Source organism: Panthera pardus, unplaced genomic scaffold (assembly GCF_024362965.1).
Source record: "Panthera pardus isolate Hobbes unplaced genomic scaffold, ASM2436296v1 HiC_scaffold_17, whole genome shotgun sequence".
NCBI lineage: Eukaryota > Metazoa > Chordata > Mammalia > Carnivora > Felidae > Panthera > Panthera pardus.
In genome coordinates, this window is record NW_026526732.1 from 5,571,452 (window position 1) to 5,598,465 (window position 27,014).

The 27,014-nt window shown below is 45.2% G+C and overlaps 1 protein-coding gene across 1 annotated transcript in view; it reads right to left on the minus strand.

The window, feature by feature from the left end:
- Window positions 1–8,274: 8,274 nt before the first annotated feature.
- PACRG (parkin coregulated) overlaps window positions 8,275–27,014 on the minus strand; it is a 504,833-nt gene continuing 486,093 nt past the window's right edge. The window contains exon 5 of the mRNA XM_019412862.2: window positions 8,275–8,943. Within this exon, the coding sequence (XP_019268407.1) occupies window positions 8,783–8,943 (161 nt within the window). The 3' untranslated portion in view covers window positions 8,275–8,782. The remainder of the gene's footprint in view (window positions 8,944–27,014) is intronic.

Here is a 27,014-nt window from a genome sequence, read left to right on the forward strand (position 1 = left end):
TAGAAAGTTCCCTTTTTGTATTAATAAATATAATGCAATTTTTTTTTAAGTTTCAAGTATAAAGATGACAGCCACATTGAATATTTGGAAATATGATATTGAATGATGAGATATTGAGCCTTTATTTTCCCCCTGGTAACGCTTGAAGCAAAGATGATAGGTTTTTACCATTGGCTTTTTATTGATTGATTTAAACCATATTTTTCGAAGGTTCATCTATTGATTTCCTAGACTGAGGACAATTTAGTTATCTTCCTGATGAGGGAAGTTGAGGCTTTCCTATTATTCTTAAAGGCTATGTGAAACTAATTTCCCCGAAGAGTCCTATGGCTAATGGAAAATAGCAATAGAGACCAGGGTTGAAAGTAGGGTCCATGGAGGGGCGCCTACAAGGCTCAGTCAACCAAAACTCTCGGTTTTGGCTCAGGTCACGACCTCACAGTTTTGTGAGTTTGAGCCCCGTGTTGGGCTCTGTGCTGGGAGTGTGGAGCCTGCTTGGGATTCTCTATCTCCCTCTTTCTCTCTGCCCATCCTTTTATGACATCTTAGTCTCTCTAAATATACATAAATAAACCTAAAAATAAAAATAAAAATTAAGAAAGCAGGGCCCATGGAGATCTTTGCCATAAACCATCAAGCTTTAGCTTAGACAGGCCTTTGGAAGGCTGGAATCAATGTCTGGGACAGAAACCTTGATTTGGAGCCATTCCCAAACTTCACAGCCCATCAGAATCCCCTGGAGGATTTGCTTAGACAGTCACTGGGCCCCACTCTGAGCTCCTGACTCAGCAGGTCTGCGCAGGGGTCCAAGGACACGAATCCCTCCCAAGCTCCCAGCCGATGCCGCTGTTCCTGGGCCAGGAGCCCTGCTTTGAGAACCCCTCTCTGGGGGTCAACGGCCACTTCCGTTCAGCCTCCCCGAGAACATAGATTTAAATGGACATCTGAGTCCATTTGTGGTCAGAGTCTCCCACAGAAACATCCAGCCGATTTCAGGTGTTTGGAAGTGACCTTGATGGTATTCATTAGTGCAGTCAGGCACGGTTTTCCCTTTTCCAGCAAGAGGTAACGGAAGAGGAGACCGTGAGCCTGTAATGTAGCACCTTGTGCCAACGCGATGTTGATGTTACAGCTCACGGGGAAGCCATTTGTCTGTCTTCGAACAGCCAGATGGGCCCTGTGTTTCCAGGACTTTGGGAGGATATTTAAAACCCTTTCCTCGGACTTGGTTTAAACAGAATGATGAACGCCTGTCCCTATGACAGCAGAGCCTTTTTCAATTTTCCAAAGTCTGAGCGTCTTCAGTGAATCTTGTGTTGGATTGATCATTTTTTTCCCAGGACAGCAGTATCATTGACACGGGACACCCCGCGGAAGTTCAGTGGTCTCTGTGGGTCGGAGCAGGCAGGGAGGGGCCCATCTCTCTCTGACACGCTGGTCTGACAGTGAACCGTCTATGTCATTTCATAAGGGCCACTCATTCACTGATCTAACAGATGCTCACTGAGTGCTGGCTGAGTCTGCACGGAACACGCCTCACGGCAAGAGGACACCGTCGTGCCCACGACAGACCCCCTGTCCTCACACAGCCTGTGCTCCATAAAGAAGCCAGCATGCACAAGCGTGTCACATCCTCATCAGTGTGTTGAGGCAAGTAAAGCAAAATAAAGAGTAGGAGGAAAGAACAGGGGCTGAGAAAGGCCTTTCTGAGGAGGCGACATTTAGCAGAGACCAGAATGAAGCCAGGAGCAAGTGGGCCGGGTGAATAGGAGGCAGACTGTGTTGGGCTGAAGGGACTGCAAGAGCAGGCCTCAGAGGCCAGGACGTTCAGCCTATTTGTGAGGCAGGGGCGAGGCCAGCAGAGCCGGAGCAGGCAGAGGTGGGAGACCAGGAGGCAGTGGGAGGCTGGGGGAGACGAGGTCAGGTATAGTCAGGGCCACGAAATGCAGGCAGCGTGCGGCCATGGTGAGATCTGGAGTTCATTTTCAGGGCTGGGAGGCAAAATCATTGCTGATCTGATGGGATCTGTGTCTGCGGGGCCACTGACTTCTGTGCACCGCGTCCCTGTGGAGCAGAAGTGAGTAGGCAAGGCGGTGGTCGGACACGATGGGAGAGAGGGGCCAGGGCACAGGCAGAGATGGGGCCATTCTGATGGTTTTGAAGGCAGGACTTGCAAGGGAGGGGGTGTGGGATCGGAGAGAGAGCGAGCGAGGCAGGATTCCGGGTTTTTGACCTGAGCAAGTGATGTAGTGGATTCGTCTTGACTGAGCTGGTCCATATTGGGGGTGGGAGGAGACCGGACAAGGATTTGGTTACATATGTCTGGTTTCATCATCCTGTAGACATCCAAGTGGAATGTTCAGTGGGCATTTGGGAAGTGAGAATCAAGGGGGTATAGATGGCATCGGAAGCCCTGGGCCTGGGCGAGGTGACCGAAGGCATGGGTGGAGAAAAGGAAGAGACCCGAGGCCTGCGCCCTGGGGCCCTGACATATTAGAGCTCAGGAAGAGAAGAAGGAGCCAGCCAAGGAGACGAGGAGTGGAGGGTCTGGACATCAGTGAATGTCCCAAGTCGTGGGCTTATCCTTTGATGGGATCTGTCCTAGTCTCCCTGGGGCCACATCACTAAGTGGGTACACAGCACATTCTCTTCTCCTTCTCTTAATGGAGAAACTGCTGTTTCTCAGTGTGCGTGATCCTGGCTTCGCCTCCTAACGAAAGAGTTGCTAATCTGGTGTCCCACGGTGCATAGAGAGGGGAACAAGAATGTCTGGAAATGCGCTGACATGAACGTCAAAGTACCGTGGTGCAGTGTGCACTTATCTGAGTAGACAATGTATAGCTTCCAACGGATTCCTCAGGCAAAACTAGAGGATATTTCCCAGAACTTTCTAAATAATCACGAAGCTGAAGTGATACGTGTTTAGACTTATGGAACTCAGGAAGAGAACAGACCCTTTCACCCAGATTGAAACTTACAGAAATTTGGCAGAAGTAAAAATGAATAAAGACTCCAAGTGCCTTAAAAAACACTCCCACTGGGAAAGCAAACAGGGACTCCTGAAACAGAGAAACGCACAGGAGCCAACGTGCCAATAGCACTTTCCGCCAAATACCCATCCCCGTCACTAACTAGTGCTCGGGGAATCAGCTCATTGCTCAGCAACTTGTCGGAAGACGCGAACCACGTCAGTCGTGAGACTTGTAATCAGGTGACATCGTGAGCACAGGTGAGAGAACCTTCCTGACCGAGGAGATGGCATTAAGCCGTCCTCTGGACCTGACTTTGCTCTGGCTTTGCCATCCTCATCAACGCTGGAACCGAAGGGGGCAAACTACTGCTACTTAGGAGTTCTCAGAAACAAAGGCCGATGTGGGTTTTGGATTGCGCGCTCACGAAGTTAAGGCTGCAAGAGAGACAGGGTCGCGCGAGATATTTTTGGAATCAGATTCCACGCCGATATGGATTTTCCCATGGAAACTGCTCTTGATGAAGCCAGGCACGCTCGTGTTAGTATTATATTTTCCATGTCAGGGCAAGAGAGGACGTTTGTAGCTTCTTCTGTATTAAAACAGCACAGATTAGTGCCAGTCAGAGCAGTATTACAGGTTACAGATGGTCATAGTGGTATGGGGTTAGCGGTGCCCATTTCGAAACGGCTTTTTCCTTTTCTAGAGCACATGTGGGCTTTCCCATTAGCAGAGCAAACGGACGCTCAGTCTAGTGCACAAGGAGTAACCGGAAAGTTAATGCACCTCAGCTATCTTCTTTCATTTTTTTATTTTTTTAAGTTTATTTATTTATTTTTGAGAAAGAGAGAGAGAGAGAGAGTGAGAGAGAACAAGCAGAGGAGGGGCAGAGAGAGAGGGATTCAGAGGATCCAAAGCGGGCTCCGTGCTGTCAGCACAGATCCCGACATGGGGCTCGAACTCACGCACTGTGAGATCATGACCTAAGCTGAAGCCGGATGCTTAACCGACTGAGTCACCCAGGCATCCCCGGGATATCTTATTTTAGAAGAAGTGAGGTTGGTTGGGTGTGGGAAAGCCTTTCTTTCTGGGTCTTAAGCCGAGTATGGTGTTTTGTGAGGCCCCCAGCGGACACTTGAGCGGGTAGGGTGGACCGTGGGGCGCATGTACTGCCCGAGCGGCTCCGGTGTGGCTGGGAGCATGCTCATCTCCTGGCTGTGTGGGTGCAGAGGTCCTCCTAGACCCCGAGTATGTATGTATGTATTTTATTTATTTATCCGAGATCAAAAGGTTTATTTGAAAAAATCGGCACAGGACAAAGATATCCTACTCTTCCTTCTCAGAATGTTTGAACACTCAGAATCTATACGAAATGTAGACAGCAACTCTGATTTCACAGAAAGAACATCAAGGGTCTATGCGAATGGAAACTCCGGTTCCCAGCCTGCCCCAAGGCATGATTCTATCTACTCCTTATTGACATTGACTTTCACTGAGCTTTTGTGTTCAGTGTTACTTGCAAGATGAAAAGGCAGGAAATCATTTCCATTTCTAAATGGCTGGGATTACTTAAAGCAACCAAAGTCCTATTGTTACAGCAAAGTTTAGTAAGACTGTGAGAGAATACTACTAATAACATGTGTAAATTATCCAAAATGATTTCTTTATTGAGGGGCCCCAAATATTTAAGTAGCAAATGTGAGTTATCTTGGTGTCATTGAGAACTCGGTCACGGTCATTTTCAGTTTATATCTGGAAGCGTCCCGTTTTGGACGAACTTTGGTTGATGCTTTCGTGGAGACTATTGTTTAAAAAACATTTCAGATTTTCTGACTCCGTATAAAATCCTATCAGAGGGTAGAGATTTAAATTTAGAAAACTGTTCATGGAGTATTTCCCAGGGTATTATGACTTCTTTAAAATCATATCAATCTTGGGATTCCCAGCCTCTGTTTGCCAAGGGCTAGCGATAAACATCTCAAAATAACCAAAAGAAGTAAGAGATGCGGTGGGTATTGAAATAGACTTAGAACGACTTCATTTTCGCTCCTCTAAAACACAGTGCCGTGAGATGTCCCACAACCGTTACCGAAACTTCTCTGGAGACCTCACGTAAGTAAACCCAGTTTTGAAATCCTATTCTCCAAGTGTGCAGCCATTTCGCAGAACTTTTGAACTTTGTGTTTCTGCCTGACGTTGTGCAGATATAGTTAGCTGGGCCATAAAGATTATGTTCCAGTGTGCGAGGAAAGGGAAGCCGCTCTTGCAGGTGAGGGCTCACCTTCCGAGGAGACTCCTGGGAGGGTGGGTGGGCTGGAGGAAACCCTCATGTTCTCCTCACCTCACCAAGTTCTGTGTTAACCCAAGACCCGTGCCTGTGAGGCGGCCGGAGCCCATCCCCCCCCGGCCGATGGGGACCTCGTTAGACGTGGTGGGAACTGCCCGCCTGTGCATCACACGTGGGTTGGACACCTACGTGGTGGCCGGCACTGGGCTAGCTGCTTTCCCAGGAAAATCCTCCCGGGACCCCTTTGCCCCCACTGGGCACCCTGGTGAACTCACCATGTGCATTTGTCATGTGATGCTTGTAACAAACCTGCAAAGAAGACATGACACAGCCTGTTCTGGGACAAGGAATTTGAGTTTTAGGGCGTTTCGATAATTTCCCCAAAGCCACAAGGCAGCTACTCGGTGGAAAGAGACTTCAAATCCAGATCTACCAGGTTCCCGCCCCTGTGCTCCTGTCACTGTGCCCCTGCATCGATCATTTGGTCCTTGCAGTGACCCTGGGAAGCACAGACTGTTGCAAGTGATGAAATCAGATTTTTTGTTTAATGCTTATTTGTTTTTGACAGAGAGAGAGAGAGAGAGAGCGCGCGGAGGAGGGGCAGAGAGAGGGAGACACAGAATCTGAAGCTGGCTCCAGGCTCTGAGCTGTCAGCACAGAGCCCAATGCAGGGATCAAACCCACGAACTGTGAGATCATGACCTTAAGTCGGACGCTTAACCGAGCCACCCAGGTGCCCTGATGAAATCAGGTTTAAGCGACTTGCTCTGGGCTCTAAAGCTCCTGAATATCAAGCTCAGAGTTTCCACCCCAATCTTGACTCTTACATTCAGGGCCTTCCTGATGCTTCCCTCCACTAACCATGACACTTGCACATGTCCTCCAATAAAAATAACACAATCGCAAACAAACTTTTCCATCACTGCCTTCCCTCAGATGTCTTTAAAAGGAGGTTTCAGTGTAAAAATGTATCAGGTGAAAGAAGCCACTGTCCCACTCAAAGGTCTGACACCTGTTGACATTTTCCCCTTCTCTTTCGAGTTACTCAGAAATTATTTGGGAGAAGTCGAAGACCAGCTTAAGGTAGAACTCAAAAAGCAGGCCATTCTTATTTCCATACTGGTAAAACGATGTAGGGGCACCTGGGCGGCTCGGTCGGTTAAGCGTCCGACTTCGGCTCAGGTCACGATCTCATGGGTTTGTGAGTTCGAGCCCCACGTCGGGCTCTGTGCTGACAGCTCAGAGCTTGGAGCCTGCTTCGGATTCTGTGACTCCTTCTCTCTCTCTGCCCCTCCCCTGCTCATGCTCAGTCTCTCCAAAAAGGAATAAACGTTAAAAGAAAAATTTAAAAAAAAAAAAGCAAAAAACGATGTATTAAAAAGAATTCTCCGGCGAACATGGTGCTATTTATGTAATTGTTTTGGTTTTCTGCAAAATTATCTCCTAATAACAAAGAACTCATCATCGCCTTGGAGGAAATACTGTATTGTCTGGAGATTTTCCAAATACATATTACTTTGCTGGGGGAAAAAGCAGTCACTACTCATATGATGTTTCTCTTTGAAATAAAGGCCAAAGGTATGAGAAACTATACGAGCCCTTCACACTGGCCACCTCCGGTCCTTACGACTTTCCTCCAGGTAGGAGTAATCGCTACTTTACAGCTGAGGAAATCTGAGGCTCAGGGAGGTTAAGTAACTTGCCCAAGGCAGCATAACTCGTCAGTGACAGCTGGAAAACGAACCCTGCTGTTTCAGTTCCAAGCCAAGTTCCAAGCTGGGGCTCCTGGGACAACGCGGGGGGCTCTTCTTGCTCCCCACGCCAGGTAGTTTTCATGAACACGACCCAGACCAAGAGGCCAGGCCTGTTTCTATGAGAGGCCAGCCTCGCTTCTGTCTTGTAACGAAATAATGCAGGGGATTCTGGTAGGCACTTTCAAAGGCACCAATAAGCCATCTTTCTGATTTTGGTGTCCCTTCAAATATATCACTGATGCCAGGGTGCATCTGAACACTACAGTTTGAAGAAAGGCCTGCCTCAACCTGTCAACGTCTCTAGCCATGTCTTTTCCAAATATGACACATGAAAGCCCATTTGCTTGACACAGTCATGCCTCTCCGTTTATCCTAAAAAGTGCTTATGGCAACTAGGTGGTAGCTAGTTAGAGGCTGGATTCGGTGTGCTGAGCCAGTCATCGGGGAAGATGAATAAGGAGCCCGTTTTCAAATTTGGTGCTTGCCTTCGGAAACTTGCGTCTTAAATAATTAGTGACAACAGTCTCAGGGCCAGCGCTCGGTGCACAGGGGAACACGTTCCGTCTCTTCGCTTTGGTGCAGAACGAGATACTTCAGGCCATGCATGTCTGGGTGTTGCAGCGTTGCTCAGGTGTGCAAAGTCAGGGCTCCGTCTTTAAGAACTTTTCTGGGCTGGGTTTCAAACGCCCCGAGCTCAGGGCCCGCGTGCCTGAAAAGCCATTGTCAGGGCTGGGTGCCCTACAGTTGGGTTTCTCTTCGGGCACTTTTTTTCTCTCTCAGTTGAGTGAAAAAGTACATGTTCTTTGTCTTTTTTTTTTTTTCTTGCGGGGTGGTGGGGGGCGGGGTTCAATGAAATTCCTAAACGCTGCGATCAGAGCGGTGCTATGAGAACACATCCACCTGGCGAGAGGAGGCGGAGGAAAGGAGAAATTGCCAAGGAATCATTCAGATGCGTACAGGTCATCTTCAGAAATGACCAAAGCCCCGGACAAGTGGCCGGGTGACATCTTGTCAGCGAACCACCAGGTCCTGAGATGTGTCATCGCGTGGGGGGACAAGGATTCACAGGAGCGTCGTTTGACCACGTTTGCCTCTGCCTTTCATGCGTCACCCTGCCCGCCGCCCTCCCCACCCCCACCCCAGCCGCACCCCCAGCCCCACCCCAGCATACACCGGAAAGCCCCGCAAAGCCCAGACGACCACGGGGCTCGAAGCGTTAACTACGTTTGTAGCTGAGGTTCACAACGGGCCCGCAAGACTGTCCTTGCGCAATTGAAACAGACTCGGTGGTTTTATTGAATGTCGGAGAACATTGTTCTGCACAGCTGCCGGAGAGGTGCTGCTCGGCCACGACAAACACCTATTAGGCGGGCGGCATCAGTCCTCCCCTTACAACCTCTGACGTCAGCCTCAGGGCAAGCAGACACATAACAGCTATCGCTGAACTGCGCATGAAAATTATAGTTTTATTGTCTATACAACTGAAGGTTTGACTCGGACTCCTGCTTCTGTCCGAGTTGTATAAAGAAGCAATTCTTCTCTTAGAACAAATAAGCACAGTACACTATTGTAATCTAAGAAACAGGCACTATTTATGTATTGGAAAACTTTGCTCTCAATGGGGCTAATGGTCCAACGGCCCATGAGCCACTATTTTAGCAGCTGTAGAAAAGAAAGCTGTAGAAGTCACAAGTAATGAGATGCTAAAAGCAGCAGAGACAGATGATCTGGGCACTAAGGCAAGCCCTCCCCCATCCCAGCTGTTCCTGCCTCTAGTTCAGCAAGCACGACTCGTAGGTGGGGACCATGTACTTGATGTTGATGAAGGCGTCTTCTCCTCCGTAGCGCTCCAGGACCTCCAGCGTCTCCTGGATCAGGTCACCGATGTTCTCCCTCTTCTGCTGGCTGTAGTCGATGCCGTCTCCCGAGTTAACTGGTTCATGCAAACACACAAAGAGGCCCGTTATTCTGCGGTTTCCCCCCCAAAAACCCTACATGTCGCTCTAGGCATTTTCTCTGCATGCTTGTTAGGAGATGCAAGCATTTAACATATTTTTTTTTTTAATGTGATCTTGTAGAGTTTCAGGGGTAGTGAATGACAAATCTATAAAAATACGAGGTCCTAGATCGCAGCTGATGAAAAGCCGTTGAAACTAAAGGAGTAACAGAATCAACAGAACTGGTGTAATCACCGTTACACTACAGATCACAAATCTCAAAGCTGACTCTTCCAGAGCGTTCTCTCGGACAGTGAGTTCTTCAAAGCCACAACATGGCATATTTCAGGGGAACAGTCTGGGGGTGCCTGGGCGGCTCAGTCGGTTAAGCATCCCACTTCGGCTCCGGTCACGATCTCGCCGTTCGTGGGTTCAAGCCCCGCGTCGGGGTCTGCGCTGACAGCTCGGAGCCCGGAGCCTGGTTCGGATTCTGTGTCTCCCTCTCTCTCTCTCTCTGCCGCTGCCCCATTCACACTCTGTCTCTGTCTGTCTCAAAAGTTAAAAACATTGAAAACAAAAACTAGAGTGAACTGTCTGTGGTCAGGTGAGGGGCTGGCCCTCTGCGGGTTAAGTGGATGTACTCTGGCAGGAGAGGCTTAGCTCGACCCTTGTCTTTGCTGCTGTTGAGCACCGTCTGCTCTTGCTTTTTGCCGAACATTTGTGCAACGGCTATTAGTTACCGTGTCCCAGGGACTGCGTGTCACTGTCCAGGCGGAGGACCTGGTGCCTGGAGGACACGGCCAAGGCCAAGGCTTGAAGTGACCCCCGCAGCTGCCTCTCTGGCTCGGCGAGGGAAGGAAGTGCCAGCACTGGCCTTCGGCTGCCTCGGAAACCTGGGTCCGCAAACCCCATCTCAAAGCATTTGGAGGAGAAGTGTGTGATGGTGCGCAACCTGGCTGCAGGAATCACCCAGATGTGCGGGAGTCTGACTAAAATGGAGACCCTTGGCTTCAAGGCAGAGTATAGAAGCTCCATGAGGTTCTCCCCAGGAGCATCTTTTCTTTTTTAAGTTTATTTATTTTAGACAGGAAGAGAGAGAGAGAGAGAGAGAGAGAGAGAGAGAGCAAGTGGGGGTGGGGCAGAGAGACAGGAGAGAGAATCCCAAGCAGGCTCCCCACTGTCAGCAGAGAGCCTGATGCGGGACTTGAACCCACGAACTGTGAGATCGCGGCCTGAGCCAAAATCAAGAGTCGGACGCTCAACCAGCTGAGCCACCCAGCAGCCCCCAAACAGCTGTCTTGACACTCATTCCGGTTTGTACTTTGCTCACAGATTTCCAAGGGCCTCGACCACATTTGCTCTCCCAGTAAGCACGGTGGTACCATGGCTCTGCCCAGTTGCTGACATGACCCCATCTCACCTCTGCTGAAGTGAGGTGCAGTGAACGGGCTGTGAGCTCAGGCGGTGGCCACATGGGGCAGGGGGTGGGGAGCTGCAACCTGAAAATGTGCACTACACCAGATGAAAGTTCTTATTCTATCCGCATTTCAAGTATGGCTCCAAAATGTTGATCTTGCTTGAATGTGAAAATCATAGAAGGGAAAATGGTGTTTCAAACTTCTTCCCCAGATACTCTGGACATTTAAGAAAAGACTGAGTAGTGGTTCAGGTCAGTATTAAAAGTAACAGTCACAATCCCACGTAGCAGAGATAAGCAGTTCTTTTGCTTGATTTTTCCAGAAACTTATTAGAGAAATATCACTGTCTTCGATAGCATAGGGAAAATGAATTGCTCTCCTGATGAGTTTCTTTTAGTGAGGGTGAAGGCAGGCAGAAATATTAGTAACTTTCAGAGAGAGAGAGAGAGAGATTACGGTCACACAGCTATAGTGTATATCAATTTTTCTTAGCAAATGACCTTACAACACAAAGCCATTATAATTATGTGGGGTTTTCTTGCTTATGATGGAAGCATTTCTATGATCACACGGTAAGCTCGATTTAAGCTAAAGTTTGAGGCACAGGGTAGTTGATCATCCAAAATAACCAAATAGCAAAGAGTTATTGTGGAACAAACAAGAGATTAGATGTTTGAAAAAAGATTTTTACCCCATTTCTTTTAAGCAAAAGATAAACTTAAAAAATTTTTTTTAATGTTTATTTATTTTTGACAGAGAGAGACACAGAGCATGAGCGGGGGAGGGGCAGAGAGAGAGGGAGACACAGAATCTGAAGCAGGCTCCAGGCTCCAAGCTGTCAGTACAGAGCCCGATGCAGGGTTCTAACCTACGGACCGTGAGATCATGACCTGAGCCGAAGCTGGACGCTCAACCGACTGAGCCACCCACGCACCCCAAAAGATAAACTTTTTAGAAACAAAAATGTAGACAAACGCACACTTAAACTAAATGGTCTTTTTTGTTTTCTTTAGATTTACATGGTGAAGGGAGAAGAGAGAGTTGCAGTCAGGATTGCCCACTAGAGAGGACAGCGTGGTTATCAATCCACTTGGGGGAACTTTCCAAGAGGAGAAGATCTTTGGGCTGAATTAAAAGAGAAGAAGGAACCTTGTGTGTGTTTGTGTGTTGTGGGGGGCGGGGGAACGGGGAGGTCATTGATATTTGTTACAGGTGTAAAGAATAGATCTTAAGGAACAAACTCCAAAAGAAGACGGGACAAGGGAGTCAGAAGAAGGGGCAGGGGGGGAAGGACAGAGACAGATAACGGGTAACAAGGGAGATCGCTATCAGAGAATGCATCTTTCAGGAACAACTTCAGCTTCCCAGGATTCCATCCGGAATGGGGGAGAATGTGTGTGCCTCTTCCTGATAGGCACTCCCGGTCCTGGAAGAGGTAGGACTTAGGGAGAAGGTGGCATGGCCCACACTTGCATAGAACAGACGAGCCCACAGCACAAACCCCTGGAGGGCACAGGGCAACGATAACTGGTGATGGCGCTGAGCAGTGACAGCCTTGATCCAGTTTCGTATGGCAGAAATACGTAAATTAATCACTAATAAATGGTGCCTTTTGTTGGCATATTAGTCCAAAGGTCAAGAACTGAATAGATCACGGGACAGACATATTTTCCCGCTGGAGGCAGAGGGGGGTTTGGAAAGTCTGCACACAAAGGAAAGCTTAACACACCCTGTTTTTCCCACTGACTTCCAGAAGGCTACAGTTGACAACCACACTTTATTTCAATAATAACCTATTCTTGCTTTTTTAAAAAAATATTTAACTGTAGGAGTAAGTAAAGCTATGTAGCTTTTTTGTTTCTCAGCAGTGTAGAAGCCCAAATGATAAAGAGAACAGAACACAATGGAAGTTGCTTACTCAGAAAGTGACTTGGACTGGGCATGTTTAGTGGTTGCAGAATGTATATCACTGGGGCAGAAAAAAGCCCCAGAAGGAACACATTCCCTTATTTTGCATGCTGCAAGGATGACAGGGCATGGGTTAGTGTCAAACCATGCTGAGAAGCAGGCGAGCAATGTGGTCTCCTTTTCAAAACAGCTGTATTGCCACTTTCTTTGAGAATCTGACCTGGAGCTCACCACTTTAAATACACATGATGCCGCCAGAAAGTACGCTTGTGAGACTAGGGCACTCAAAAAAAAAAAACCCACCCACACACACACACACACACACACACACACACACACACACACAAAACCAGATGGTTATTTACAATCGTCAATTCTGATTAGGAGGATGACATTTCAATTTAGGAAGCTTGGAATCTGTTTTATGTCCAGCAGCTGGAAAGATACTTTGGTGAGGGAAGAGAGATGTTTTATTTATAACCAAACAAATAGGACTATAAGTGCGGTTTCAGCCACACCACTTTTCTAGAGGGATACTATGCAAGCAGAGTCGAACGAGGGTATTGTTTCTCTTCTTGGGGATGCTTTCATGCAGGAGGCATGCAGGTAGGGCTTGAAAGTTGTGCCCGGTTAGGGACTATTGTAAGTGCATTTACGATGCTGAATGCCGCAATTGCTGATGACGTAGGCAATATGTGTCATCGCATGCACACTTTTTTTCTATACAGCCCTCTTTAAACTGTCCTTCCCTGGGTGCTTGCTCTTTCCAGGTGCCATATTGGTCAGGAGTGGGATGTGTATATCCCAGCCTTGCATCTGGACGACAGCATCCTCCTGGTGAGGAGCTCAGCTTGTGTCCGTGAGGTCACTACCGTAACACCCGGTCACCAAGGGCCGCCTCAAAGGGAGATGACGTGAGACACATCTCCGCTTGATGCAGACATCTGCCAGGCACGGCAGGTGATCCAATACAGGAAAAAGGGGCTCTTGTCGTCGGGAGAGCTTATCCTCCAGCTGGGGTCATCTAACTGATCCCCCTCTTGTCGAATGCCTTGATCACACGCACCCACCATGGAAGGAAGTTCAGGCTCATGCTCCTTGACCTCACGAAGCCTCTAAGCCACAGGCGTGTCCCTTACTGCGTGGGTGGTCAGTGGAACCCGTGTCCTGAGAGAACCCTTATCTGTTAGGCGCCCCAGACTTCTTATCTTAGACACATGGAGAGTGGTAAAAGGACGTACAGATGGCCACAGGGAGGGCCAAGCACAGTGAAATTCAATTTTGGATTTTTCTGACTCTAACGTTTTTTTTTGGTAAATAGTCTTAAATGCGTAGCTACTCTTATACGAACTGTAATACGCAAAGGAGTTATTTGGAAGTGAAAGCACTATTTGAAGCACGAGAAATATAAAACAATGCTTATTCCACATACCTGAAGCAGTACTAATGTGATTCTAACAGACGAAATAATTTATGAAATCAACGTGCACTTTCTGGTCACGACCTAAGAAAATTAGCAGGCACCATTTCAAGAGAAACGTTTCTGCGACTTTGGGGGCATCTCCCGGCCCAAGCGGCAGCCTCGCCCCCTGAGGGAGGAGCGGGATCCCATGGGAGGGGTGCCTCCATCCACCTGTCATCCTGAAACTGCCCACCACGTGGGTGCTTTTCGAAGCCAAGGAACCAAACGCCCTTAAAGGAAGCACTGGCTTGGGAAACTCAGGGCAAAACCACCTGAGCGGATCGGGAAAGGGTGAGGCAGGATTCAAATGATGTCCAGACTCCGAACTTACGACGTTAACTCCCCACGCTCACCAGCAAGAGCGGTTCACGTTACCCCTTCGGTGTACAACAGCACTTTAAATAACTGGAGGAATCAGCACATTTCTCAGACAAAAAGCTGATGAACCTGACGGCACAACATCCGCTGCAGCCGTTGGCCACACCAGACAGTGAGCCAGGCAGACCGATGCTCTCGGCGCACCTAAGGCTACACGACAGCCGTAAAACCAGGGCTTTGAAATAAATTGCTACTGACGCATCATGGTTTGGCTACGCCCTTCTCTGGCCATTCGTGTGTGGGGTCTAACGTGTCGTCAAGCATGGGCACTCTGCAGACACCGTATTTGAACGTGAATCCAGGCCAAGTCCGGCCCGAAGCTGTTCTCAGTCTGAGAGCGTCCATTGATGGAGAGCGACTCGCGGAGAGCACGTTTGTCACAGCATGTCCCCAGGTGGAATGGCTGGCGAGCTGAGTGGGCAGCAAGAACTCTGGTCCCACGGTGTTTGCCCATCGGGGCGGGACGATCTCCCTGAAGCGACAGTGAGATTAAAAAAAAAAAATGCGAAAAGGAGAAGCCAAATCATTTCTTTCTGGATTAGAAAAGGCATTTATTGGCTTCTCGAATGCTGAACTAAAATATTTCCCGAGCTCTAAAGACCTACTGTAGGGAGCTTTACCTGTCGGGACCTGTAGCCTGTGACAGCTTCAGTCATAGCTCAAAAGCTGCATTGCTTCAGACTGGGTTTCAGCGACGTCATCATCGTGGAGAAAGTGAGCCTCCGGGACCTGGGTTCAGGTCTTGGCAGGTATGCGCAGGTAGAACGTACTGCAAATATTATTATTGTAACGTGTCTCTTGATGATACTGAACCATCACAGATTTTCTGTTGGATGATTCTGAACACATTTTTCCCTTGGGTTTAGTGGATTTAGCAATTAGGAGATTGTGATGACCCAAACAGTAATTCCTTGGGCACACTTACTGATATTTAGGCAGATGTCAGCTTTAGTAGAATAAAACTAACAGTTTCCAAAAGAGATTTATTAAAAAGACAACTCTCATTAAAAAAAGATATGTCATTAAAAGGTATCTCATAATATTTATGAAAAGGTTTAGAAGGTGTTGTTCTTGAGTTTTTCTTTTTAAGATATATTTTGTTTTTTAAGAACATTTCAATTTCAAGACCTAGTTTAAATTGTCAATATTTGTTTTGCCAGAAATATTAATTTACTTGGGGTTAGCTTGGACCTGATTTACTTAATAGAAACAGTTGCCTATTTTGGAATAAAAGGGCTTTCTCCCATAGAGTTTGGAAAAGTACAGTGGAAACCATTGTGAATTCCAGTCTGATCATTTTTGAGATGAGAGAATGGAGAAGAAAGTGAAGGGGGAAGAAAAACCCTATAACTCAATTCCGTTTTGTATTCTAAGGGAAGGACCCTTTTGGGGAGATGCTTTGAGGTTATCTGCTTTTAGAATTCTACACCAATGCTTCTTTTGTTTTCCTTCTTAGCTTTGCTATGCTACTTTGAGAAGACTAGTCTTTTGTTTCCTAACCATAACATATGCCACCCCGTTCGGAATTCCGGGTGTTTCATGTTTAACCCAAGCTCAAGCCGCCGTTTCTTTGGCTGACTCCATACCTTCTTGGAAAGTGATGGTTTTCAACAGACCCTTAAGTATGACTGTGCAATGGCTATTTCCAAAGTCTCTTCATTCATGGGGGGTGTGAATCAAAGTTGCAATGCTTTTGCAACCAATAACTTATAACAACCATAGCATTTGGCATGCTGGAGATGCCCAAGGGCTTAAACACTTCAAATCTTCTCAGATCTTGTTGACATTAATGAAATTCACAAGATTTCTTTCCTCTGAAGATAAAAGCTTTGAAGCAAGACCTCGATTCCCAGCTGGAAGTCTCTCTCTCTTCCTCTCTTTTTGACACAGGAGCTGGGTGACTAAAGCAAGAGGCTACTAAGCCATCACAGTTTCAAAAGCTCTAGAAAGGGTTTTCATCCTCTGAATGGGGGCACCGATCACTTGTGAAATTGAAGATATCATGGATCTTGGCCCTATTGTCAATTACATTTTAAAATTTTCCTTCAGAGAGACAATGAAAATTTCTAAACAATTTCCATTTCCCAACTGCCAATTAGATTTATTTCCCTAAATGACATTAGAATGTACTGGTATAGCAAAAATAACACTGGATATCAAGGCAAATGACTTGCATTATAGTTTTCCAACAACTTAGGAGCTTCAGTGTTCAATAATTTGCTAGATGCCTTCTGAAATCTCTGAATCTCAGTTACCTTCCCCGTACAATGAAGGGATTGAACTTTGAGTGATCTCTGGTTCCTACCATCCTAACATTACATTTTGCAAGATCACAATACAACTTTGGAACATGCTTTTGGAAATGATGGTTCTTCAAGAGATGCACTGTATTTCAACTGAAAAGATGGTCCTAAAGCAAATGCATAATTCTCCAAAGTAAGTCACAGATTTCATAAGCATCAAATTCAGCTTTCAAATCAAGTTCTAAGAAAACCCGAAAGGACCAATGGCTATATAATTCTAGTGAAGGAGGAAAACACTCAAAAACTCAAATTATTTGTTGACACACTGCAAAAAGTTATTCCATCCTGCTATTTCAATAAGTTGATATAGATTTTGACTTCTTACAATAAAGACCAAATGTTTGTGTTGATTTTTTAAATATAGTAGACGGATAGTGATTTGGTCAAGAGTACAAAAAGGCCGGTTAGGTTTATCTTTGATTAATGACTACTTTAACCTGGAAGTTATACTGAAAATAACGGGTGGGTCGACCAATTTATCCCCATACAGAATTATAACAACAGATTCAGTGGCCATCGAATTAAATTGGCTTCAAGCTTTTGAAGTGAAAGTATCTCTTTTCTTGTTGGCCAACTTGATTCAATGACCAGACTGCTTCTAAAAAGGAGAATTCCAAGTCCAGCCCTGTCCTAAATTGATTCCTCACTGGTCTATCTCACTATGGAATAATAATAATAACGACGGTAACACTAACATAATGTCACTTAAAACAAAGAATAGCCCTATGAGCTAGCTACTTACCGACTCCCCTCCACAGAGGAGCAAACTCTGCTTAGGAAGGTGAAGTAAGTCAACAGAATAACACAAAAAGTAAGTGATACTGAAAAAGAGAAATTATGGCAGGTGTCTGCCCAAGGGGAGCAAGAAGGATGATAGGAAGATCCAGAAAGAGAGGTGTAAGCTTCCCATGTCAACATAGGCAGTGTTCAAGGTAGCAGAAACTCTGCCTTTCTAACTGTAGGAGAAGCTCAAGTCCGTAAAGGAGGAATGCCATGGGAGAAAGGGTCCAGGGGATAAATATCCGTGGGGGGAGGTATTTGACTTGTGCAATCAATCAATTCGTGTTTCACAAGGCAGCAAACTGCTCATCTAAGCTTCCTTTTTATGATATGGACTATTATGCTATCTTTACTTCATCACAAGTGCTTGAAATAATGACATCCTTTACTGAGACGCGCAGAAAGACGAAAATCAGGGATGACTGATTTCAAGGACTTTTTTTTTCTGTGCCACAGAATACATGAGGAATAGGGAGAAATTCTAGGATTAATTTCACATTCCACACCCCCATCTTTAGGAGCATTTACGATTTCCTGGTTTCCCTCACTATCTGAAAAGAAAGCATTTCTAAGAAACCTTTTGTAAGCCAAAATGGTGGAAAGCGAAGAACTATTTACCTTTAATGTATATGGGAGAGTTTTTGAGTGTTCCCAGACCCCAAAAATAATCTCTCTTAGGCTCTTCTGGTACCTTAGGATATATCTTGCTAACGGATGCTGGAAATACACCGAGGTAAAGCACAGATGCTCACAGACACAGTTCAAAGCTCTGGTGGGCGGCTTGATGCTGAGTGTAGCTCCCGGGGAAAGAGCCTGGTGGCGCCCCTCTGGCTGCTGAGGGTGTGCGCTGAATGCTATTTTTTTTCATTTTGTCCTTTTTTCATAAAAGCAAAGCTCCTCTTCAGATTTCTTTTAGCTTAACAAAGATAGGTGCTAAGATAGGAAACGGTGGGGCTTTAATGTGCACAAGACAGAAAAGCTGCCTGAGAGCCACTGTCCAGAGTGTCATTGTTGTCTGTGGAGGGACACCTGCTCTCGTCAGACCAAAGGTGCTAGGAAAACCGGTAAGCGGCAGGATAGTAGGAAGAGGGCGAGAAGGTAAAAAGTAGGAATCTTCTAGATCTTTCTAGATCCTTACAAACCAAAAAAACCAACTCAAAGCCACAGATGTTGAGGATGTTATGGATCGAAGTCTGAGGTTCCCATCTTCCATGAACAAGGGTTTCTAGTGTTCCTGTAGGACACTGTTTCATAGGATTCTTGCGTAGTCCCCGGTGGGGTCTAATCCTGCGTGGAAGCCCTCCGATGGCCCCCCAGAGGTGAGCGCTGACTTCATGAGTCTCGCAAGCCCCGAGTCTGGGCTCAGATGAGTTTCATCTTTGATTCCGCCTTTTTGCTTTCTTCAGTTTGCTCTGTGTAGTGCCTGGCGGGTCTATTGCCAATAGCCCAGGCCCCTCTGGGTTGGAGCTAGTAGCCTATTCTGCCTTTCCATTTTCATGTCCTCCTCTTCCTCCTTTACCCTGCAGGTTAACTTTCCTAATCGCGTTCTCTCCCGATCACAACCAACATCTCCACATTGTATGATGCCTCAAAGTCAAGTTCCCAATCATCTGGGACCTCTGTGCTCTGCTCTTCCTCATACTTTGCTCTTTCTCACCAAGACCTCCTGCTCCACTCAGTCCGGATTTCTTCCTAACCCCTGCGTGCACAGTTTCATTCATGTCTTTGAAATTCCCCATAGCACTATGCTCCTCTCTATCTCCTGGTACCTTTCTTCAAGGCTAGTTTTGGACTTACTTCCTCGGGGAAGTTGCCTCCAGAGTCATCTTTCCTTCTTTTGAATTCCTAGTGTGATAGCCAGCAATCCATCCACCTTCCTTATTTACATGTTGCTCTGGAACCCTTGGGAAGTGTTTTATGTTCACTTAGTTTTCCTACATTTTGTCACCTCTTGAAAGGCAGGATTATACTACTGTAGTATAAATTTCATTCATTTGGCCTCAAATGCAAATTGAACATTTGTAAAAGGAATGAATGAGTGAACAAATTACTACTTTGTGGGTTTACTGAAGCCAGATACAATATAAGCAAATTCAGTTCTAAATAAACTATATGTTAAATGTAGTGCTATTTGCCTAATGCTTATTCTTTATTTATTACTTACATGCTTGTAAGTTCCTATCCATGGAAATAGCATTTCTGTGAATTTGGACAAGTTTGATCAAATGTGGTTAAGTGCATGGGGGCTCTGTAGAGTCAGATAGGTTCATCTCTTTTCCAAAGTCTTCTTGGATTTAAAGTGAGGTTTACTTGGATCACCCTTAAATTTGAAAGAACTTTTTTTTCAAAATAAAAAATCAGATTACCCCTTTCACTTTATTGACAACATTTGTTTCAAGATGAAGACAATGCTGCCTTCCTATGGCATTTTCATTTAATATCTAAATTTTGTTTAATACTATTTCTTATATGTCCATATGGTAATTTTCGACCGGCTCCAGAGATGACCAAATACATGCTTTTAATTGGAAAAGAAATGTTGATTGCTGCTTTCAGGAGTGGGGCAAACCTATTGGAAGTAATTTTACTGAAAATCTTTATAAATGTACCTAAATGACAGCTGTTATTATAGTTTTCCATCAGCAAGAAACTTTAATGATACAACCCATTTTCAGCTCTAATTTTTTTTTTTTTTGTAATTGAGGCACAAAAATGGAAAGAGAAATTCCAGATTTCTAACAAATGTTATCAGCAAATGCAGTAAATTACGGGGAGCTTTATTTTCCAAATTACCTTTGTTAGAACTTTCATCTATGTAACAAACTCACATCTCAAGCTTATGTAGGGCCACACTGGTGATCACCATCATAACAAAGTTTGGTTAAATCGTTTTAGATGAAAGGCTTTATAAAGGGCATGGGTCTGCAAAGTGGAAGACCTTTTAGTAAAAGGCCTCTGTTCTATTGCAGAAAATAATTAATTAGATAAACTCACTAATGGTGCTTACAATGAAAACACACGTCGATCAGATGTTTCCCCATTTGTCTGGGATTTATCTCAGCTTGCCTAAACTATCTACTCTTTGAAAATTCTAAAATGAATTATTGGGTGCAAAATTCAAGTAGATTTCCAAACCATTAGCTGGAAATTTTACAGAGTGGGAATCTTTCTCATCAATTGTACTCGATTAATGCAAAAATGATATATTAAATGAACAAATCAGACCAACCTGCCGGGCTGAACAGCCTTCACTGCCATAGAAGTGACAGAGTTAAAACTTTCTAGCCTTTTATGGCTGTCTCAGTTTAAAATAGCCTTGCAATATTGTCCAAAGCTCTGACTATCAACTTTTATCAGCCTCTACGCTGCTGAGGTAAATGTGGCAAGAGACATCCACTTTGCCACTGAGCGTGTTGTTGCAGAACCCAATCTGAAAATACTAGAGTTTACCTAACAAAATTTTTACAAAGGTTCAAGGCTTTGCTAAAGTCCAATCGGAGTTTTGGACACACAGTTAAAAAAGGTATCTACATTTTGGGGGAAAAAATGAAAATGTGGCCATTTAATCTGGTATAGCAGCAAAATCGGGGTTGCATGAGAAGTGAAACAAAAGCTTGTTGGAAATGCTGATAGGTGAAATATGCCGATTTTTGGTATTTTTGAATAAAGAAATGTTTATTTGCCTGAGTTACATTTTTATCATTTGAGATTCTTCAGTTTAGTCTACACAACTGATTTGCTTCTGAATCAGGATTTTAAGAGGGGGTAAGTAGACAAAGGCCGCGAGAAATAAAACAGCAGAATCCCCATGGGGTTGAGGCCAGCAGACGATGAAATGCACACAGGTTTGTTGAACACAAATGGCTTTGCATCCCAGCTCCGTGGGACCTTCAGCCTGTTACTGAATCCCTGATTGGAACGGGTGTCATACTTACCTGTAAGGATAGGTACAAGGATAAAACGAGAGGATATATGTTAGGTCTTAGGGATTTAACAAGCTATTGATACATTTCAACAATTATCGAACTAGGATTCAGTTTCAGCCACGAGGATGTCAGCTTCCCTGCTCCCGGATAACAGTGAACTGTCCATAATTTAACTCTTTTCTGGGGTAGGACAGGAGGGACAGCTCACGGAACAGCAGGGAGCCAGGTTTTTATCTTTTATAAAATGGGTCGATTCACAGCCTCCGAAGAGGAGCAGACCTGAGTTGCTGTATCTTCGAGTCACGCAGAGCACATCCTTACTGTCGCCTGGACTCGCCATGAATGCAGAGCCCCGGGGTCGGGTGGCCTTACTCAGGTGTGGGCGTCCTAGTCTAGACTGGCTTCTCAGACCCTGCGTGTGTCTCCATCGGGACACGTGGGTGTGAGACTTTCTAAGCCAACTGTTTACGGCTTGAGGTTACACTCCGCAGTTTCCGAAGCTCTGTTGGCCTCCAGGTACATTTCAATATGCTGGTGCATATTGAGTGAGGGGGAAAGATGGGTTATTGCAAATGGCGCTCTGCGTTCGTGGCCCTACTTATTTCTCTTCTGCTTCAACAAAGTCCTGAGTTTTCTAATTTCAGGAGCACGGTTTGTGATTAGCCCGTTCCCTGGATTGCTGGCTGACTGTGTGAGATGCAGTCCTAGTAAGCCAACAGGAAAAAGTGGATCTTGTCTTTCAATGAAAACCCGGTACTTGTGCCTCAAGGCACAATTAGGTCATAATTATGTAGCATTACTATGGGAGTTAATATTTGCATAATAATGCGTATGTGGATTTCCTTAGTTTGTGTTTTGAGGTATTAACTGACACTTAATACATACTGACAACAGTGTGTTACAATTCCCATTTTATATCAAGCAAGTAGCTGGAGAGAGAGACAGAGAGACAGAGAGAGAGACAGAGACAGAGGAAGGTGTCCTTGCTTACTACTGACCACACAGAGAACAGTATGCTGGAGAAGAGACAGTGAAACCGAAGGAAGAATTGGAGTAATGTTTGGGCTCAGGTCCTAGCCCTGCAGGCAGCACACTGACCTTGGGCTTTAGGAAACTTGTCCTCCTGTTTCTTATTAGAGCTAAAATCCCTCCGTCTACCACCTTCACTGCATAGGTTGCTATTTTGGCCAAAAAAAAAAAAAAAAAAAAAAAGCCCTCTCTCCTCTTCTAGACGCTTCAAAGCCTGACCCTGGGTCTCTTGGGATGGTGGTGGACCTCATGTCTCCTGTCCCTGGCCAGGCTCCCAAAACTGACCTTTGTGAAGTAGACTCAGAGCTTCTGATCAAACTGGGGCAAATGTCCTGGCAAACAGGCACATATGTGCAAACTGTGTTCCAGATGGTTACTACTACGTCAGGCTTGCACAAGGAAGGACCTCCAGGAGGTTGAGGAGGAGACCCGGACGAAGAGTTCAACTGATTTCTTGCCCTCCTTTACACTGGGGTCCTCCTATGGGGGAACTATTATCCTTCACATCCAAAGCCTCAAAGTAAATCATTCCATTTAGTTTCGGTCTTCTGGAAATACTGTCTACTAAGGAACACTGCCCCTCTACATGCTTCTATGGACAAGACCTATGTTCTTGGACTTGAAGATCTGCCATGAGATGGTAGGTCCTTGTATCTGGGCTGTTTATTTTTTTTTTAACGTTTATTTATTTTTGAGACAGAGACAGAGCATGAGCAGGGGAGGGGCAGAGAGAGAGGGAGACACAGAATCCGAAGCAGGCTCCAGGCTTGGAGCTGTCGGCACAGAGCCCGACGCGGGGCTGGAACCAACGAACTGTGAGATCATGATCTGAGCCGACGTCGGACGCCTAACCGACTGAGCCACCTAGACGCCCCATGGGCTGTTTATATTTTTACAGAGACACTTGGCTGAAAGAAGCAGCTTCAGGGGCACCTGGGTGACTCGGTTGGTTAAGTGTCCGACTACGGCTCAGGTCATGATCTCATGGTTCGCGGGTTCGAGCCCCGCATTGGGCTCTGTGCTGTCAGCTCCGAACCTGGAACCTGCTTGGGATTCTGTGTCTCCTTCTCTCTCTGCCCCTCCCCACTCATGCTCTGTTCCTCTCTCTCTCTCTAAAAAATAAATAAACATTTCAAAAAACGTTTAAAGAAGTAACTTTAGTGGTGGGGATTTCAGGAGTCAACGGGGTCTACCATAGGCCAGACAACCTTCCTGGACTCTGGAAAGATACCAAATCCATAGCCTGCCCTGCTTCCTCATAGGCTGGCCTCCACTGCAGGGGGACTGGTAAGGCTGGCTGCCCCTGACGCGTCTACAGGCTGGGGCTGTGGGAGGGGGCCTGCAGCAGCACCCACGGTGGAAGAGATCTGCTGCCTGTCACAGAGGTGGAGTGGAGGCCCCTTGCTTCCCAGAGCAGCCTGCCTGGTGATCCCACGCTGTTCCCACCCGCTCCGAGCACTGTGTGCAAACTGACTCCCCAGTCCGGGGAGAAGAGGAATGAGGCAGTCAATCCACAGAGGACGTCAGGAACCAGGTTCTAATATAAACTCAGAGGACGTCTTCCAACTTCTGTGATTTCAAGAAGACCCACTGTGTACTTTCTAGCAGATGAGGAGGAGTGAACGAGATTGGTAAACGCGTGAGTCTGCATTCTGGTGGAAGAGGGGGGAGGTACGTCCCCAAACCACTGACGGCCAAGAGCATTTCAGACAGTGAGAAGTTGGAGCAGGGACTGGAAAATAGGTGATCAGAGAGGGCTAGGACCACCGGGCTGATGACCAGGAGGGTTTCCTGAGAAAATGAAGTTTAGGTAGACACCTGAATGCTGAGAAGAAACCGGCTTGTAACAAGCAGCTGGGGAGGGACGCGCTGTGCCAAAGAGCAAATGCGAGGAAAGGCCTTGAGGCTGGAAGAAGCTGTCACCACAGAGCGTGAGCCCACCAAGTTCTCACATCCACCCTCCTCACTATTGATAGACGCTCTGCGTCATTGTAACTTTTGTGCCCAACGGCCACGGAGTTGAAGGAGCGTAAATTACGTAGCCGGCTTCCTCTAGTTAGGGAGTTAGGGACGTTAAGTCTTCCCGATTCGCACAATGTTTGATAATAATGTCATAAATGTCTTTGTGTGCACAGTCTTTTTCTTTATTTGCGTTATTGCCTCAAACCAGTTCTTAGAAGCGAGGTTACTGCCTCAAAGACAGCGAACATTTTGTAGTTATTGATGTGAATGTGTACATATATATACATTACCATATTGATTTTCGGAAAGGTTATGCCAATTTATAATGTTACCAGCAACATATGAGTTTACCTGTTTATCACAGCACTGGGTGCTATAACTAAAATTCTGTTTGCTAATTCAGGACGAATGAAATGTTACTCGAAGGTTACTTTAGTTAGCATTTTCCTAAATTACTAAGGAGGGCTAACATTTTTGTTGTTGTTTTTTGCTGTGTGGGGTTAATTTTTTTTTCTATGAGAATGACTTGTTGTTATCTTTGGCCTATTTATCTACTGGGTATTTTTTTTAATTTTGTTAAAAAATTTTTTTTGAACATTTATTATTGAGAGACAGAGAGAGAGAAAGCCTGAGCAGAGGAGGGGCTGAGAGACTGGGAGACACAGAATCCGAAGCAGGCTCCAGGCTCTGAGTTGTCAGCACAGCTCTCGACGCAGGGCTTGAACTCACAAACCCCGAGATCGTGACCTGAGCTGAAGTCGCACGTTCAACTGACAGAGCCACCCAGACGCCCCTCTACTGGGTAGTTTCTATGAGAGAAACAAAGTCTCATAATATCCTGGGAAGCCAGGAAGTGGCAAGATCTCTCCAGTTAGATTTTCCAGAGCACAAGACATTCTGGGATTGGCTTCTTTTTCGCTGACTCAACAGGCACTGTTTCTTTAGAGGGTGGCAGGGCGGCCTGAAGAAACCGCTGTCATTTCTAAAGATGCCCCAGGCGGTAGTACCCTGGGAATGGAAAGAATCTGAGGGATTGTGGAGGAAATCTGTGGATTTTGGAGGAAATTGCATAATCAATAAATTACTTAGAGCAATTGATTATCACTTCCAGAAGGAGGAACGTTTATAGGGATTAGGCTTCTAAAAAGCCTTCTTTACAACCTTTCCTTAAGATTTTCCATCCACTCAGCGAGCCACCTGCCCACCCTCTGAAGGGCCAAGCTCAGTTACTAACGAGGCTAGTCACAGGCATGACCCAGAGAGCTGTCTGGTCCAATTCTCATTTACAATGTGTCTTCAATCAAGACTTTGGGGTTAACTCCGAACTGGGCTATTTACAAACGAGGCCATACAGAACATCACTGTTATTTTGGAAACTGAAGTCTACTATTTATCTTCAGGCGATGGACAGTGCAGACAGGTGCAACATGAGCGTCCTTATGACACCATGCCAATAACCTTAACCCTGACCTCTGGCTGGAGATGCATTTCAGTGAGTGTGCTAATATCTCTTTTAGGCATAAATAAGCACAGTTGTGTCAATTTTGTTTTGAGGTCTGATGATGAACCTGCCTGTCCTCTTTAGCGAATATTAGGTAAAGAAGGTCTTTACATATGCTTATTTCAACTTAACTAATGAAACAAAGCTTTGTAGCAGAAAAAAAGTTGCATATTATATGGAGAGCAGATTGTAAGGTAAGAACAAACATTATAAAGGAGTTTAAACTTCTGATCTGCACCGGACTACTGCAAGGTCAGATTGATGACTGACAGGCCATTCAATGAGGTCAGGTAAACGCCATTATTTGGATTGACATGTCAGGACGTATGACTTTTCCCACCTCCTCTTCTGTAGTTACAGCCTGTTATGAGATATAATGTTGTAAATTAAGAGAAAGCAAACTGTTTACAGAAATCAGTGTGAAGCATTTAAAGTTGTTTTTCTCATATTGAAAAGCTACTGGAAGTTCTAATGACTGTCCTCTCTGGAAGACCACGGTGAAATAAAATGCATGAAATACGTTGCAGGGCTGAGTATCTTCACTCACTGCTGTAGCCATCATTCCAGTAGTGACTCTGTCTGGAAATCATTGATTAATCCTATAAAAAACTACATAACTAGGACCCCAGTCATTACAGATCTAAAAAGACAGACGGCAAGTAAAACTACACAAAATTCTAAATTCCTTCAAGTCTTTACCATTGTTTTGGAATTACTCTATGAAATTAGTAATGTACAAAATATGAGTCACCAAGATTAGTAAAAATTAAATGCAAGCACAGACATGGTTGTCAGAAAATTTTACTGTAAGGTTAAAAAAAAATTTCTATCTGACCCTTTAAAATATTTCTTTCCTTTCCAAATTTTTTCCAGTGGTTCTCTTTTCCTTCAGCTGCCATTTAACATTTGAGGAAAAATGGAGACCAACATTGACAAATGAGCTTTACTGACTAATTAGAAATGTAAATTTTGTTTTCAGTCATTTTCCTTGCTTCTCTAAGAAAATAACTTGTTTAACGATACTGTCCTCACTAAGTCTAAGATTTTTTCCCCCTCTAGAATATGCTTTTTAAACCGTTTTATACAAGGATTTCCGTAGGGGAAACAAAACAATATTATGATGACATAATTTGTTTTACTCCCATGCAATTTCATATAAACATACATAAAACGATATTATAGCAGATTAACTTGTTTATATGAGATTAAATTCTCATTAATATATTTTTAATGTTTTATGAAAAATATTTTAATACAAAGAAGTACAATTTCCTCATCTATTTTACTACAATTGCATTTTTTTGTTTTAGATCATTTTCATTAAAATATCAAGTTTCCTAACCAAAAAAAAAAATTCATTTTTTTTCCTAAGGAAATAATTGGGCCGTATTCTGTAATTG